The sequence below is a fragment of the Mercurialis annua genome, linkage group LG1-X (genome assembly GCF_937616625.2).
Source record: "Mercurialis annua linkage group LG1-X, ddMerAnnu1.2, whole genome shotgun sequence".
NCBI lineage: Eukaryota > Viridiplantae > Streptophyta > Magnoliopsida > Malpighiales > Euphorbiaceae > Mercurialis > Mercurialis annua.
In genome coordinates this window covers 59,872,313-59,890,941 of record NC_065570.1, presented here as the reverse complement: position 1 = coordinate 59,890,941, position 18,629 = coordinate 59,872,313, and the positions used below count along the sequence as shown (strand labels likewise).

Here is an 18,629-nt window from a genome sequence, read left to right as displayed (position 1 = left end):
CTTATTGTTAAAAAAAGATCTACCCTACTTTGAGCTTCACTTCTGATTATCTAAAGCTTCAATGTCATGCTATATCTTTCTTTTATTTGGCATGAATGTTGGAGATTTTACAGTGTTGCATGAAAAATCTTGTTCAATAAAGTATCTCTAAATACGTACAAGTTTGTTTCTCTGTTAAGGTTACTCCATTCTGTGTCTTGCCAGCAGTTAATAAAAGGTCGAAAAGCCCAAATGCGAGGCAAATTTGCATCTCAAAGTGGTAAGCCTCTTGTTGCTAGATCTTTTACACTTCACTTAATTAAAAGTATGATTCTCATGATTATTTGCCTAAAGTTGTTGTATGTGTTTGTTCATACATGATGATTTTCCTTCTTTATACGGTAGAATGGTAGAAGAAAAAAATTTAGGAGTCCTTTTGCATTTTTTTCAAGTGAGTATAGGCATGTCCTAATGTTTGGAGGTCTTATGAATAATAAATATTATATAGGTTTGATTGGGGGAGGTTAATGTTGATTCAAACCAAACTGGGCTCCACCATGAGAAAAAAATGAGAAGTTTCTTTTCAAGGTTCTTTTGACCAAAGCTAAAGCTGAATTCTGTGACACTACTTTTCTTTTCTGAAAGGCCAATTTATTTTGATGCTAAGGTGACCACCCCACTACTTTGATATCGAAGGGGCGGATGAAACATCAAACGTCTCAGGGTCTTTGAACCTTTATCCTTCTTATTTTTTAGTTGTTGTTGCCATAATGCTTTACACTAAGATCCAAGAACTACAGAGCGGGGAAATCTTTTGATGTTCTATGTGATAAATGATTAGCAGATACTCTCTCTCTTTTTATCTAAAGCTTAGAGCCTGTGTCGTAATACCCCCAAGTGGATACAACTGTTCTATCCAATTCGTGAGTTGTAACCATTGGAATAGGTTAAGGAATCCTCATATAGGCCATTCGAGTCCAAGAGAACATGTTCATCAAAGCAGACCCCATGAACAGCCATTAATGGCGGTTGACAATTAGCGAGTGACCATTTATATGTGGCCACGTCCAGGGCTTTTTGATAAAAAAGTGCTTTGTTCGCTAAGGATGCATTGTCTTTAGGCATATGATTATACCCCTAAAAACATCACTCTCAAGGGAATTCCTTGGGGCATAAAGTTGGAAATTAAATTTTAAATTTCTCCATATTGTGTACCCTGTTAGAAACAATGTTGATGATTCTAGGGATAATTGTGGCCAATGCTTTTAAGGATGAATCTCAAAAAGTTATTAGAACAAGCAAATACCTATAACTTTTTTTTTTGAAGATACCTATAACTTCTTGTTTCTATTTGTCACCATTTTCTTTTTGCTTTCTGAGACAACAGAAGTTTAAGCTTCTGTCATCCATAATTGCTGAACTACTTGATCACCAGGTTTTAATAAATTCTTCTTGTTGCAAATCTTGAAAATAACTTACAAAAAAGAAAAATTAGCATATCATGTTTTTAGGTTTGGAATTTAAGAATTACACTAGGAACGATGTGCTGTATTATTTGTATCATTAATTAACGTATGGTTCAAGTCTGGTGTTTATAGGAGTAGTTAGTAAATAAGAAGGCGTTTAAGACCAAAATAATTGATCGAATTAAACTAATTTAATGAAATTAAATCAATCAAATAGGATTTCTGTTTGATACCAGTATTTGCAAAAAGTTCTGATTAGTAACAGAAATCAACCGAATAATAAATAAATATTAACATATGTAATATGTTTTAAGAATAGATAAAAAAAATTATTTGGCATAATGATAAAATTTCTTCAATCTTATTCAAAATTTCATGATTTTAATTTGTGAATGTATATTTACTAATTCGTCATATATAATAATTTTTTAGCATTTCGAGGTGAATTGAACTAAAAGAATATTAATTTTATTGACATTTTATAATCTATCTGTACTAATCTAGGACACAACTTGAGAAAAGGTTGGTTTAATCAACAAAAAAATCCCGACCTTTTAACTCCTTTTCACTTGCACCCTGACGTTGCAATATTATCTATATCACCCTAATTCGCACCTTTCGTTTCCAATTACACCCTAAAAACTGAATTAACCCTTTTTCACTAGAAAAAAAGCCAATTTGATCCTTCATTTTTTGTATAAAATGTCAATTTGATTCTTCACTTTTAGTATATTAAATATTTTTTAGAAAATAAATTAAACATGAAGGATCAAATTGACATTTTTTCTAGTGAAAAAAGGTTAATTTAGTTTTTTAGGGTGTAATTGGAAACGAAAGGTGCGAATTAGGGTGATATAGACAAAATTGCAACGTCAGGGTGCAAGTGAAAAGGGGCTAAAAGGTCGGGGGTTTTTTTGGTGATTAAGCCGAAAAGGTTTAGTAACTTTGAATATTTTACAACTGTTTCAAATTGAGTTAATATAATTGTCTCAGAGTTTCAAAAGAAAAAATAAATTGGTCGATTAAGGGTAAGGGTGGTTTGGGTGAGGGCAATTAAGGGTAAGATGGGGGTTTAGCGGCCGAACCGTCGTTCATCCATGTTCAAATCCCTCACCTTAACATCAATCATCAATCTAGAGGCAAGTGAGTTTAAGTATTTCTTATGTGATGCATGAATATCTAGAAATTACTAAGAAATGGCTTCTTAAAATTTAAGTTCACGCCTTTCTGAAATTGACGAGAGAAATATAAAGAAAATTAGAAGATTAAAAAGAGCAGTAGTGAGGTTGTGGTATCATGTTGAAGCAAAATAGAATGGTGTGCCCTAGCAAAGAGAAAAAAAAGGGTGAAAGACTGAGGACCCGCACACATGTCTTAGATTATGCAAAGACTCTTCTTCTTTAGTCTTCAGGTCTCCTCTCCTAGGTCATGCATTTGATGGTAGATGGATACTCTATTTATATTATGTGTCCTCATTCAATGCCAATGCGATCTTCATTTATGGCCTGCTTCAATAAGCTTTGGAGTCCCCCACATATTTGACGACAATGATTACAATTTTCATTAATAATAGTATGTTAATTTTGATTATTTGGTTACTTTCGCCAATATATTAATTGGTCCCATCAAATTTTGATTTGCGTAAAGATTAAAAAATGCCTCTTCCGTCTCAAAAATAGTAAGTCATTCGAACAAATACAATATTTTAAAAAATATTTTTTTCCGTTTGTTTATTTGTCCATTCAGCCAAATATGTTTGTCTCTAATTACTTGTTTTTTTAGAATTTTAATATACTTTTAACGAGACATCAACACGGTCAAAAACGACGTCATTTTTATAAAAAATAAAGCATAAAATGCATATCATGCTGTATAATGAATAGTTTAGAAAGCTAGTGCTGATGGATGAGACAAATTGTAGTTTGTGCTATATGGTGGCATTAATCTTTTTTTTATTGGTGCACTTTGTGTTGGAATATGAAGTCATTAATTCATTTGAGGATAACTATCCATATTTATCAAGATAAACTTAGATGATTTACCGAATATAAAAGGTTACTTAAATTTAAAACGTTAAAAATAATAATATGAGGTAGCCCATCAATTCGAGACGAAGGTAGTGCTTCTTAAATTAGTTATTTTTTTAATTTTTCATTATATCTTTAATTTAAGCTTTTATATATTTTCAACACTATTAGTTATATATTTTGAAAACACTAATTAATAATTTATTTTGAAAATTAAAGTTTACTATTCATTTTTTATTTAATAAAGTGAATATTTATGATAATGAATTTTGTTTAATAAAAGTAGTAGAAATTAATGACACATTATGCATTAAGTGTCTTGCATTTTTTTTTAATTAGGTGTGGAATTAGTAATTTAAATGCAAGACACTTTTAATCTTCTAATTTTCAAGACCACCTAAGACATGATTTTTTGCATGCTACTACCCGGCGTGGCTCGAGTTACTTGTGGCAAAGTATAATTTAGGGAAAGCGTGTGCTGGATAACAGTTTGGCTTGGAGAATAGGGAATGGTGAAGGCGTCAATGTTCTAAATGACAGATGGATCACTTCAGCTTGTTATATGAAGCCGACCGGGGTATCAAACATCAGAGAGGATTGCAAGATGAGTTATTTTTTATCCTCTGATGGTTCTTAGAATATTGATAAATTACAAGAATGTTTTTCTCCGGTTGATATGGCCAATATATTGAAAATTCCGATTAGCAGAAACCTTCCACCTGACAAGTTGTTTTGGCCCATGAACAAAAACGGTTTTTATTCAGTCAAGTCTGGTATTACCAAGCTTGCAAAGTGTTAGATATTAGTTTAGCGTCTTCCTCAACAAGCAACACGTGCAATGGCTTATGGTCTAGAATTTGGCGTTGCGATGTCCAACTGAAGGTTCGTCACTTCCTTTGGAAGATTCTTCATGATGTGCTCCCATGCAACCTCAAGCTCGCCCAGCGGATCCCTGATTTTTCAAAGCTGTGCCCTCGGTGTGGCAGCAAAGATGAAACCCAGCTGCATGCATTAAAGGATTGTGAGGTGGTTATAGGACTTTGGTTACTATCCCCTCTGAATTTGCGCGTTGACAGTTTCCCATGCAGTATTGGAGTGGTTGGCTCAGACCTTCAATATGTTCAAGGCAGCGGAGTTGCAGCTCTTCATTCTGAGCCTTTGGACAATTTGGACCTATCGTAATAATCTTGTCTTTGGTAATAAAAGACAGCCACCTGAGTTCCTTTTCAAAGGAGTAATTCCCATGCAGGATGACCTTTCAGCTTCTGATAGGGTCTCTAATTCACTCAAAACGACTACTTCTCTAGAATGGGAACTTCCTCCTCCCAGCTCGGTTAAGCTGAACACAAATGCTGCAGTTTCGGTGCTAAAACAACCTTCTGTTGGTAGTACGATTATAAGGGACTCGTCAGGGACTGTTGTGAGATGGGGAGTAAAGCTACTTCGTGGAGTCTCTGAAGCTGAGCATGCTGAAGTTCTAGTTGTCCTCTTCGGACTACAGATTGCAGCTGATTTACCAGGTGGTCGTAGTCGGACGATGCAAGTGGCATTTACAGAATTGCAAACCCTATGAGTGATATTGATCCCATTCAGTTAATCATCGAAGACTATTTGGCCATGACTGAAGGTCGTGATTTTCAGTTCAACCACGTTCGAAGACAGTGTAACCATGTTGCACATGTTTTGGTAAAATGGGGTATTTTTATTGGTAAAAATTGTATTTCTGATGAGAATTAATGTTCTTTTTCCTCTCAACGAGCTTGATAAGTCTTTTATTTAATTAATAAAGTTCTTCTTTCCTCTAAAAATAATAATAATAGTATAAAAATGCGAAAAGATAAAAATGGTGTTGTGGATAGCTAATTTTCAAATGTCTTGTTTTATTTGCAAATAACCGAGCATTCCCCTTAAACACCTATACATTCTCAGTGGTGTATCCCTGTGAAAAAACTATAAAATAGATAATTATTTAGGTTAAACCTATGGGTAATTCCTAGTGGGAGATGCTTCATTTTGTCTGTATGTTGGAGAGAAGGTGGTGGTGATTTAACTAATTTTCCAAGAAAAGGCTCACTTGCAAAAGGCAAGATCAATCCTGGAAATAGTGCATCCAAAAGGGTCTTGCATTGCATAAAATAAAACATACGTTTTTATTAACTATATTTTAATAGTTTCTTGGAAAAAGTTTTGTTAATAAAACACACAAATCTATATATTATATAATTGAGAGGACCAACAGAGCTCTCACATTGATTCTCACCAAATAGAGCTTTCTTATTAATTCCCACTTTTACTAAACTACTTATTTTAATTTAATTAATTTTATTATGTTTTTATTAGGATTTTCATTTATAATTTTATCAGTTACGATTCTTTTGTTAGTTATCACTTTAACAAGTTAAGATTCCTAATGCACATCAAATTTCTAAATCCAAAATAAATACAAAACACAAAAACTGATTCGTATTTTATCAGGTGGAAAAAAAAATTATATAGTTCTAGGCTGCCATAAATATGTTGAAAGTACAATAAAACATGCTTTTATTTTTATCACTTTGCTATTTAGATTCTCTATTTTTAGTTATGATTATTTGTGCTATGGCTTCCACAAATTTGCTAAAGGTTTCAACAAACAGAGCTTTTCGACCCCCGGTAAATTTCTCTGGCTTCTTTTATGTCGCTTATTTTAGTAAATATATAATCTTTCATATCTATATTATGTTAATAATTATATTGTTTATGTTTATATTCATGCTCATCACAAAACTTGCATAAAAATGATGCATTCATAGAATTTTTCTGCAACTTTTAAATTTAATATTCCTGCAGATTAAAAGTCTGTGGCTATAAAAATATTAATTTAGATTGAAGATACAAAATTATTGATTTAGATTTGATACACTAATTTTGTAAACATTTTATTTTTTTTAATGCTTACAAGACAAATTTCACATCACAATTTCAGATTTTCTAAACATTAAATTGGATTCAAGATTATAAAAATAACTTCGTGGTCGGTTTATCAATTGGTCAAATTTCACATTAAAATTTCAAAAACACTAATTTGATTTAGACATTTTAATTAAATGTTGCAAGTAATTTAATTAAATTTTAAAATATATATTAATTTTGAATTTTAAAAATATCATATATCCACTAATTTTTAACTTTGCAAACTCTACATCTAATTCTTCTATTATGCAAACTCTACAATCCTTATATTATACAAACTCTATACCGAATTTTTACAACTATACAAATTCTAATACTTCAACAATCTATAACATTCTATTTATTTATTATTATCATAAATACCCATAGAGTATCCTAATAAATTACCAATTGAAGAATAATCATTTGTCTTTGTTTGAACAGTGCAAAAAAAATAACAGCCATCACTTACGTCTCGACCGACACTTGCTGGATAATTTAGACATAATCCTCGATTTGAAATCAAAGAGACTTAGAAATTGTTCCACTTTATGTAATATTTTTTTTTGTATAATTCTTAAATAAATTACTTAGTAACAATGTGGTTTGATTGAGTCAGAAAATAATAATGAGATTCTATTGTTTTCGTATGTTTCAAACAACATTATTTTCTTTCTTAATGGAATAAAATTCATTAAACAATAACTAAACATAATTATTTGTGGTTATTTGGGTCTTTATTTTTTGTTTTATGAACTAATGTGACCTTTCTTTACACTTTATTAGAGCAAATAACAAATATGCTTTTTTTATTATTATTGGAATCTATCAATATAGTTTTGCAGGAAAATTAGTGTAAGGATTTCGTAATCTAAAGTGGTCTTATAAAAAAAGAAACAACCATCCAGGTTTTGCCTATGCAGTAATTTAACACACATTTTATATTGGAAAATAAATATCTATTTTATTTTCAATTGCAAAAAAAATCAAATCACAAATTTTTTTTGATGAATATCGTAAAATATTGAGAGGCACAGTATCTGATCCATATTTCATTACAAGTAGAAGCTGCAGACAAATTTGCAAAGATATAAAAAAATCTCACTAGAGAGATAAATAACAAATACTACTAATAGAAAAAATATTTGCAAATATAAAATACAAAAAAATGTATCGTAGATATTCAGTATTTTAAAACGATTTATTATTAAAATCGTTAGATATTTTTTTATATTAGTTTATAAATAATGAAGTTTTGTTTTTTAAGAATTATTTATATTATGTTTTAAAAATTTAATCATTCTATAAATTATATATAAATTTCATACCGCGCAAATGCGCGGGCTTTCGACTAGTTGTATATAATTAAAGAGCACGAGAGAGCATAATTTAGTGGTTGACCTCGTGCTTAGTTCAGCCACGAATGTGCTTAACAGACAAAAGTTGTGAAAATTTCTACTTTTGCTTCTCTGAATATTTTTTCTTCCGAGAGCTCAGCCACGTACCCGCCGCCGCCACCACCTCCTCCGCCCATAAGGGACTAGATTATTTCCCAACTGCCAATGAACTGATATTATCTGTCTCAAAAAAGATTATGACCTTGAATTTTACATACAGTTTAAGGAAATGGCAGTATATTTTTGCTCCTAAAATCTGAAGCGTTTGGTCACTTGCATTCAGACTTTAATATTAATCATTTTAACACCTTATTTTTATGTTTAAATTTAAACACTTTGCATTTTTGTCGGAAAAAAGAAGTGCTTCAACTTCAAACACGTACCCGTATGTATATGCGTATATGGCTCATTCATACCTGCTAGAAAAATAGTCAATTAAACCATGCAATTTTTGTGAACTTCAAACACACGTATCTAAATTTTAATTTTTTTTGACAAATTAGGTTAATAAAATTATACAAAAACTAACTAAACTTAATTTTTGATTATTAATATTTTTCGAGTTTCAATTATTATAAAATAAAACAGCTCAACAAAAATTATTTTGAAACTACAAATAATTTATTTCTTTTTAAGAATCATTGAGATTATAAATATTTATAATTGATTACATTTCATCAATTAGTACATTACAATATCTTTAGGAAAAAACACTTATTTTTACAAAATAGAGAAAATAGTGAAAATTATATAAATATTCAAATATATTATAATACAAACATATATTTATATAGAATTATGTTTCGATTTTTGTATTCTTGTAATAAAAATTAAGTATATTTTGCACTGTTTCTTGAATTATATGTCATGTTAAGTAATAAATTTTAAAATACAACATTAAATTATAATTTTTTTATTAAATCTAATAGACTTATTTTTTTATATACTTTAGTAAACATTATGTAATTGATTATAGATTAATATAATAATTATTTAATTTGAATTTTTTTATTTTATATTGTTAATGAATTTTAAATACTTTAAATATTTTTATTTCTAATTTAAAACTAAAAATAGTTAATTTATAAATAAAACACAAAAACTAGTTTGAGTTATTAAAAACATATGTGAACTAAGAAAATTGTTTCAACTTATCAATTATTAAAAGGGTTAATTTTAATAAAATATCAATCGTTTGTAGGTTTTGTCAGTTATAACCAAACTTTTTTAAAGTCGGCTAGTTTAGCCTATTCTGGAATATTTGAAACCTATTCTAGCTGATGGAATCTGGACTCTTGATTGTTTATTGAACCTGCAAAAGAGAGTAGATGGCCAATCAGAAAGTGGTTGTCTGATTAATGCTATGATGCTTAAATAAGTCTAAGCTCAAGCAACATATCTTTTCTTATTGAATTAATTGTATTTGTAGGCATGCCTCATGTTTTTATATAGTGCATGATGAATACTTTATATGAGTTTTGATTAAGAATGTGATTTTTAGTAAGATTTTGAATAGAAAAGTAATTACTTATTCAACTAGAATCCTATTTAGGAGTATTTTTCTAATTAGACTGATCTTCTCATATATAAATTTACTTCTGTTTAGGAAGGTAATATGAATATCTAGTCTTAATATTATTCCAAGTCCGTGTTATCAGATCTTTGGCGACGCGCTTTGAGCTTGATTTCAGATCTTACGGAATCCTGAGATTCGGCTTTAGTTAGGGATTCAGGGAATCCTCTCTTTGGTTTTTGGGCATGACGAAGTCTATAGGACTCGAATTCCTTTATCATTGGGCTTTCACCTTTGATGAGTGCTTGGATTCACTCGAATGAGTGGATCTTGTGCGACTCGGTCTTATCATTGTTATGGTGGAATTCGGTTTCTATCAATAGCCAGTTATGAATCAAACTAAAAACTTTTCTATTTGTGAATGAGTTAAACTAACCGATTTTAAATGATATGAGATATTTGAAACCTTTTTTTAGCGAAATCAATTAAAATCGGCTACTTTAGCTCATTGACGAATGAAAAGATCGGTTTGATTCACGAATGGCTAGAAAAGGTTTCAAATATTTCAAAATGGGTTAAACTAACCGATTTTGAAAGGTTTGGTTAAAGTAGATTAGTTTGTTAAAAAAAGATTAAATTTCATCTGTTTTATTGGTTTGACAATTTTAAGAGATAATCAACCCTTTATCGGGCAAGTGATGTATGTGAGCATAAAAGAAATGTTAAATTGAAGTGTAAAAATGATTATCGTGATATTTAAGATGTATAATATGCGATTAGAGCGTATAAGTGATTAGGGCGTTAAATTTTAGAGCATAAACATGTATTTGGCTATAATAATAGGCATACTCAAAAAACAAAAAAACCCCTAATCTTTTAGCCTTTTCTTAGTTTCACCCCGACATTATAATTATCCAATTTATCCAAATTCGTACCTTTAGTTTCCAATGGGGCAGTTCGTCCTCTTTAGATATTCACGACCAAGAAGTACTGAATTCTCTTTCGAATAGGCTCTGAAAGAAGAAATTACACCCGAAAAAACTAAATAGACCATTTTTCATTTAGAAAAAATCCAATTTGATCCTTTATTTTTAACATAATTTGTAAAAAACACTTAATGTTATAAAAAGAACGAAAAGCCCTCTTCTCCGTAAATTCAAATAATAATATAATTTATTATTACATAATTTTTTAAATTTAAATAACTTTTTTAATATTTCCTGATTAATAAATTAATATACATAGAATTTTAATTAATCTTATTAAATTTAAATAATTTTTTTAATATGATAATTATTTTTAAAATAATTTTTTTTGAAAACCCGTTCATATTCCTTGTGACGAACCCGAGGAGTCTTGTTAAATTAATAAGTCTTGTTTATTGGTCTGTTTCCACTCGAACTAGACCTAAAAATCGTCTGATTCGCACACTTTTTGTATTCTGACAGATTTTTAAAAACTCCATAATTCGGATCCCGATCCAACTTCCCCACAAATTCTGAAGTCACATCCTCGAATTTGAATTATAGTTATGCTTTTTTCGCTTGTAAAAATTCTCTAAACACGAAATACTTGTCCTCTTTTATGGATGTAGACATCCATTCGGCTCAACGGGATTTTATGGAATCTTCAATTAATAATTCTTGGCGAATTCCAATTGACAAACGATAAAATTTTTTCACTATAAAGATAAAAATTATTCTTCATTTTTTTTATCGTGATCTCACTTGTTCGGGAACGAACGCATCTCTGATACCAATTGATATAGCGGAAGTCACAACTAAGAACTAGATAATTTAAATGTCGTTGATTACACGTAATTGCTGGCAAATAACTTCTAAAATTAAGAATCTAGGATTTAGGCATCACATATCCGTTGATTCAATAGAATACCAAAATTTGTCTCAAAACAATATAAATTTCCATCCAACAACTCATAACGTTGTTTAAATAGTAAAGTAAAATAAAAACTCCAAATTGGGCATAATAGAAAATAAAATAGCATGTCTAAAATCAGCCGTAATTGTAAAAGTGCCATTTTGGAGGCCTAAATGATGGAATTCTTCCCAAAAATTCCTGGATTCTTAGCAAAACTAGTGAGTTTTGTTCATTGGCTCGTTTCTATCCGAATTAGATTTAGAAATCATATGATTCTCACACTTTTTGTATTCTGACCGATTTTTGAAAATTGCATAATCCAAATCTCGATCCAACTTCTGCACAAATTTTGAATCTATGTCAATGGAGAAGGTGGCTTTTCGGTTAAAAAGTGAAAAATAACTGTTTAATTTTACAGTTTTGGTTTTGTGTTTTCGGAGAGGGAAAAGATTTTTCTATAAAAAGTTTATTAATTAATATTAAATGCATGATTAAGTTTGTTGTAATGTTTTGTTTAAGTGTCTAAACACATTAATGTATTTCACCACCCGTACCGTACACGTGGTCTACACGTTAATAGATCTGGTGGTAGGGCATAACGTTGAGATGGGCAACCACCAATCAGCACAGTGAATACTTAATAATATGCTGGATCTATAATCTTTTTTCAGTTTAAAAAGGCCACTGCCTTTAATTTCACACATGATTTAAAAATACATAATTTTATGTAAATATATATACAATAAAACCTCCAAAAATTGAACTATAAATTACTTCTTCCGATTCATAATATTTATCATAATTGTTATTCATATAAAGTAAAAAAAAAATTATATATATACTTTATGAAATTGTCCATATTATTTACTATTATTTTTAGGTTTGACTAATTCTTTTAGTCTTCATGAATTTTCTCGATCAACTATCTCCCTTTAAATCCAAAGGTTAGATAGAAATTAATTATTTATTGAATAATTTTATTTGATTAATGTAAAAAAATTATTTTGACTATTTATTATAATAAACAATGAACATCATTTATTTTAAAAATGATAGTAAAAATATAATTAATTGTATTTAATTATCAAGTAATAATAAACAATATTCATTATTTCTTAATAATAAATATAATTTATTGCATTTTGACTAAAACAGATTCATAATGGTGATAGCATATAATTTTTACTTTTATAATCTTGTGCTACATAAATATATCATATTTTTCAAAAACTTAATATAAAAACTAATACTGAATTTCTTATAAATAATAAAATATCAATGAGATAGAACACTAACAAATGAGTTAAATTGAATAATTTTTTTAAAGTATGAAAATATAAAATGTTTTTTGAAAAAAAAAATTATTGAAAAGGGTGATAGCATGTATTTTTATAATATAATGAGATTATGAGATGGAGGGGGTACAAAACTGTGTGGTATATATACAAATATAGGTATGATAATAAGAGAAATAATAATGATGCAATTGGTTAGCAAATAGTGGAAGGCATGTGGTTAACAAAAATGGATGGTGAAGTGAAGGGGGTGATCATGACCATTGAATTGAATGAAAGTCTCACAATCAAATGATAGAATAGATAAGACATGTCTAGTAGGTGAGGTAAGTCCATCAAGGAGGGGCCATTTTCACAATCTAAGGGCTAAGATTTTTGAAGGATATTGGCCCCTCTTAGTCTTTGTGTAAGGTCATTATCTATTTTTCTCTAGGGACACCCTCACAAGAAGGAGAAGAGGAAGATAACAATCAATCAATAAAAAGCAGAGGCCACCATTGTTTGGCAATGGTCATCCACATTCTAACACTATTCCCACTCCAAAACACACATATGGATAAGCTTAGCCTTAGCTTTTCTGGTTGAACCCTTTTTAGTCCTTACACTAATCACAACATTGTGACACTAATGATGCCTATCAAATTCTTATATGTGCACTCATCTAGCATTTGGCAATTTGGGCTCATATGCAAAACACTAGGTCATACACAATATGCAGTTTTAACACTAATTAGTTCAAAAGTAATACCATATTTTAAATATGCCATAAAGACTTTTTAATTCTAAATATTTGTATTCATTATCAATTACAATCAATTCTTTTATGTTTTGCAATTTTGTTTGAATCTTTTAGCTTTGTTGCAACTGTCTTGCAATTTATATTTATATAGACAAATAATTGTATGGCAACATGTACATCCCATTTGGAGAGAAAGTTAAAAGACACATTAGACATAAAACATTCAACAAAATTTTAAAAACTCGTTACCTATTACCTTTACCACCAAATTTTGCATATTAATTGGTTAAATTATATATTTTATAGTTAACAAAATTAAGATACATTAAATATGCATATTTGAATAATTATCTTTATTTTTATTGAACTCGAATCGAGTTTGAGCTCGAGTAGTGCAGACATGGTTTGAGCTTGAGCTCAAGTTTGAGAATTTAGGCAAGTTCAAGCACGAATTCGAGTTTGTATAACACACTCGACCTCGAGTTTTGCCTAACTCGGACTGGGAGACTGGAACTTTCAGGTCGACTTATAATATCCCTGCCATTTAGCTATACCTGCGGGGACATCTAAAACGTTAATACCAAGGAAAAAGTAACAATTTTTAAAATATAGAAGAAAAACAGTAATTTAAGCTAATCTTAGTGGCGATGGTAATTATCCTAAAATTTGAGGGATAGAAAGAAAGGGTTAAGCTTTGATCGCATTTGTTAATAAATTGCAGAGTCAGATCCCACTTTGATGAGCAGAAGGCAAATAGATAGAGTGATGTGGCACTGCCAATAATGAGAGTGAGAGAAATAGGAAAAAGACAGAAACACAAACACAATACAGAAATACGCACACAGCACAGCATTGGTGGAGTGGAGTTGGCTGCTTTATAACGCCAAACGCAGGGTTGTGACAAATCATCACACTGTAATTGGTCCCACCACCACCCTCCAACTATAATAAACACATTCACAGCATCAGTAATTTACCCCCAACTCCAAGGGACCTGCCTCATGTACTTGTTCCAACACTCTTCTTCCATAATTAATGGCCCTTCACTGTCAATTTTCTCATTCAACATTTTCAAAACAACAACAAAAACACAGTCTCCCTGATATGGTCCATTCATATGAAAGATTTGGCATTTATTACCCATCTCGACATTGTCTTAACAATAACAATAATAATAAATTCAACAGTCAGATGCTACAACATCACATCCTCTTCAGAAACACAAAAAAAACACAGACAAAGGTTGAGAAAAATAGCTTGCTCTTTGATGACAGGAATCTTCCTAAAACTTCACCTTTCTAATCCTATTTCTTCAACTCATCTAGCAGCCTTCTCTTTTATGATCAAATGAATATGAAAACGTGGAATTTAGAAGCATACCCAATACAGCAACCTAATCCGTAAAACCCAGAATCTACCTTCTGCATTACCTTCTCCTCCATTACATCCCCTCTGAAAGAACCTAAGCATGGAAAAAATATTGAGGTCCTTCATAGAGCTTCTACTTAAAAGCCATTCGTGCAACTTTCTCTGACAACAATTGTGAAGACCTTTCTCGCAGTCTTATCATCTGACTGGCACTTCACGAATACTACCATTTCTGCACAAAATTGTATGCCACTTGTCCAACCGCCAACTTATCCGATACAACTGCCTACAAGATGGAAACAAACTTAGGAGCATCATCCCTTGTTCCTTCAAGAGACCGATACATGTATAATGTATCTACGAAATTATCGATGACCTCATGATCGTACTCGTGACTGATAACTTCCACCACCAGACGAGGGAGCGCGTGCGCGATCTGCTGGCAACCGCTGCGGGTTAACTTACAGGAAGACATCCAAAGAAATCTCATGTTGTAAAAGTGGTGCAGACCAGAGAGTAAGGCTCCGTCCCCAAATGGACTATCTCTGATCTCAAGCTTCTGTAACCTAGGGCAACCCTCAAGCAAATATTTGAGTCCCATGTCGCTGTCCCCAGCAAAAGCAACGGACAAAGTCCTTACTGTTTTCCCATATTTTCCAATATAACTGAACGCTCTATCGGTTAATAAACCTGATACAGCAAGCCGACTCAGCTTCTTACAGTTCATGACGATTGCTCCAAACCCTTCATCCATAGGTTCTCCAGTGACATGATCAGGCCTGTGACGCCCCATAATACAAAGACGGAACACTGCAAGATCAGGACAGTTCTTTGACATGGCTATGACAGCGGCATTTGTCATCCGCTGGCAAAAGTACAAAATTGATTGAAGCTTCCTACAGCCTTCTGAAATGGCTTGGATGCCCACCTCAGAGACAGGCCCTTCACTATCCTCCCGAGCATCAATTGGGAAAACCCGCAGCTCTTTTAGTTCCTTGCATGTTGCAGCAACAGCCTGAAGTCCTTCATCGCATATTGAATCAAGTACCTGCAGAATGAAAACCAAATTCAGGTTCAAGAGTCACATTTGTCTGCATTAATATAAAAGAACACACTTCACGCATACCCAGAAAGTCTGTAGCTTGTGACAATTGCATATTATTGGTTTGAGCTGGTCTGCAGTGATATTTGCATAGCTCAAGTTGAGAGAAGTGAGATTGACACAAACAGGGTATATTGCCGGTAAGTACTCCGGAACAATATCCCTAAACCCGGATAAGCAAACTAAGGATTTGCATGCAGCAAAGGCAGAAGCGTAATCAGGTTCCTGCTCACCCTGAGCTGCATCATCTGATGGTCGAAAGGACCCTGTTCCGAGATGTGTGAGTTGTGGAGCTCGAACCATCAGGCGGTGCAATTGAGCAATAGAAACATATCGATTCAACCTGATTTTCTTCAGAAAAGGTGACCGTGCCACCAACCTTTCCAAAGCATCAAAATTAATGGGGCACTCAACACAATCAAAAATCAGAGATTCGAGACACGTTTCGCCCTCCGGAAAACATGATAGCCAGTCAACTTCATCATCTGTTACCTCGGACTCGATCAGATCCAGCACTCTCATTTGTCTGCACACATTAAACAATCATACACGGGACAATACAAGTTCATCAATCAGACAACTTTCAGGATAGTAAATCTAAATCATCAAATCCAGTATTCTAGCAATCAAGCTAGTCAAACAGGCATTGCACAGATTGCTAAATCCAATGAAGAAACAAAAGTTGAAGGAAACTTATTATCAGCTTCGTACAGATCTAAGCATTCATTCAATAAATGCAAACCCAGATGATCATAAAGCTAAATCTCTTTAACTCCAAACTTTCCATAACCACAGACACAAAATCAAACTTTAACACTAGCAAACAAACTCCATAAAATGAAACAGTAGAATCAGATCTAACCGGTCATAATTGACTTACCTGCACCTGGTAGCAACTAAAGCGAGGCCATTGGTACCAAATCCATCACAGCAAACAAGTACAAGCTCTTTAAAACCCGAAAAAGAGTCAGCAATAAGAGCAAGATCATCATCACTAACAGTCATACGCTTCAAGTGAACCTTCTCAAGCCAAGGGTAAGCCTTCACCATTGCAGACACCCACGGGGCAAAGTAGGCCCCCCAATTGGGAGGCATAAGATTAAAATCTGCAAAACGGGGCTTACCCTTTAGAGTAAGGGAGTTGATTCGGGTGAACCGAGAAGTTGCCCGTCTGGGAGACACAGCATAGCAATTACCGATAAAAAGTTCGGATCGGGTATGTGCCTCCACACGGTACCATGACTTGCAGACTAATGAAGCCGCGTTTCTGTCCCGGCGTGAAGTCAAGAAACAAAGAACATTCTCGAGTACATTTTCAAGAACCTGATCTGTATATGGTGCTGGATAATCGGATGGTCCAGACCCAGAAGTTGACCCGGAAGTGGAATGAGTAGGAGGAGGAGATGGGTCGTCGTCTTCAGACATTTCGGTCCGATCTTCTCTCATGAAATTAGGAGTTTGAGAGTCAGTCTCTGATCTGGGTTTTTTGTTGTTGATGATCATATAACTTAAAATTTGAAAGAAAAAAGACAAGAAAGAAATCAAAAGAATGGGTCGGTGATTGGTAGTTGAAAACAGAAAACAAAAATGAGATGAGAGAAGAAAGAAGGGCTGTGTTTAGGGTTTTGAAGAGAGATTTAGATTAGATTAGAAACAGAAAGAAGAAGAAGAAGAAGAAGAAGTGAAGAGAGAGTGGTAAGACTACTCAGCATTGGGATTCTCCATCTCTTTCTCTTTCTATCCAATGGCTCTCCGCTCTCCTCCTCCATTATTTGACCCTTCCCTGTTTTTCTTTTTTTATAATTTTATATTCTTATCCTATGCAAATACGACTCACATAATACTTGTACCAGTATTTCCTTTTAATTTCTTTTTAAACGAATGTAATATATATTTAACATAAATTAAAAATATCATTTTACTATATTTTAAATTTACATTTTTAATAATTATTTAATGAGATAAATTTTTTGATATGAAATGACCAACTTCTGGGTGTATTTGACTTTTTTGCTAGAGAATAATCCTTTTGATATTTTGAGCCAACTTGAGGGGCTGAATTGAGCTTATATTCATTTTTATACTTAAACCCAAAAAAATATTCTATTCTATATAATCATCAATATATTAAAGATTATCAATTTTATAATAAATTTATAAAACATATTTTAAATTCAAATTTATTTGTCTATTATGTTTAATTTTGTCGGTCTGCGCTAATAAAAAATCATAGTAAGTTAAGAATTATTCGACGATTTAAAATTTAAATAATTATTTATTTTAAATTAATTTTTTTAATTGTTATTTAAATGAGTAGATTTGAAATCCAAACTCGATACTCAAATTATTCCATTTGTCTTATTTTAATTAAAACAAATCTCTTTACGCATTGTTTTAGAAAATTTAGTAACTTTATTTTTATATTCTCCTGCTATATTGAATGTGTTATATTTTTTTTGAAAAGAAATAAAATGTATTAATTGAAGAGTATAAAAAAGAAAAACTAATGTAAAAACTATTTAGTAAATAAAAATTGTTAACTAGAATGAGACTCTTTAAATAAAATAGATAAAGTATGATATAATTTTATTAAATTAAAATGTAATAATTGGATTTATGTAACATTTTTTTGGCTCTCTATTTTTTTTTAATTAGTGGAGTATTTAGACTCTTTTTTTTTCTGAGGAATGAGTATTTTTAGACTATTAGTAACTTAATATAGGTTAAGGAAATTCTAGTTGACATGGGTAGAGTTCAAGCCATTGACTTAAAGAGTAAAAAGTTTACTTAGAGGTCCTGATCAAGTGCGATTCAAAAATTGCTATCAACTTCATCAAGATTCATTATATTATTAGCTATACAATGAAAATTAACTCTAATTATTGGTTGTCCTTTTCTAATTAATAAAAGATTAAACTATGTTTCTAGGATAAT

General features: G+C 31.6%; 1 protein-coding gene across 1 annotated transcript; it reads right to left on the bottom strand.

Annotated features, from left to right (window-relative positions):
- Window positions 1-14,341: 14,341 nt before the first annotated feature.
- LOC126687482 (transport inhibitor response 1-like protein) lies at window positions 14,342-17,469 on the bottom strand. The gene is made up of 3 exons (XM_050382044.2): window positions 16,576-17,469; window positions 15,720-16,221; window positions 14,342-15,641 (listed from the first exon to the last, which is right to left on the bottom strand). Exons 1-3 carry the CDS (start codon window positions 17,196-17,198, stop codon window positions 14,880-14,882), a joined length of 1,887 nt encoding a protein of 628 aa, XP_050238001.1. The 5' UTR covers window positions 17,199-17,469; the 3' UTR covers window positions 14,342-14,879.
- Window positions 17,470-18,629: the final 1,160 nt, after the last annotated feature.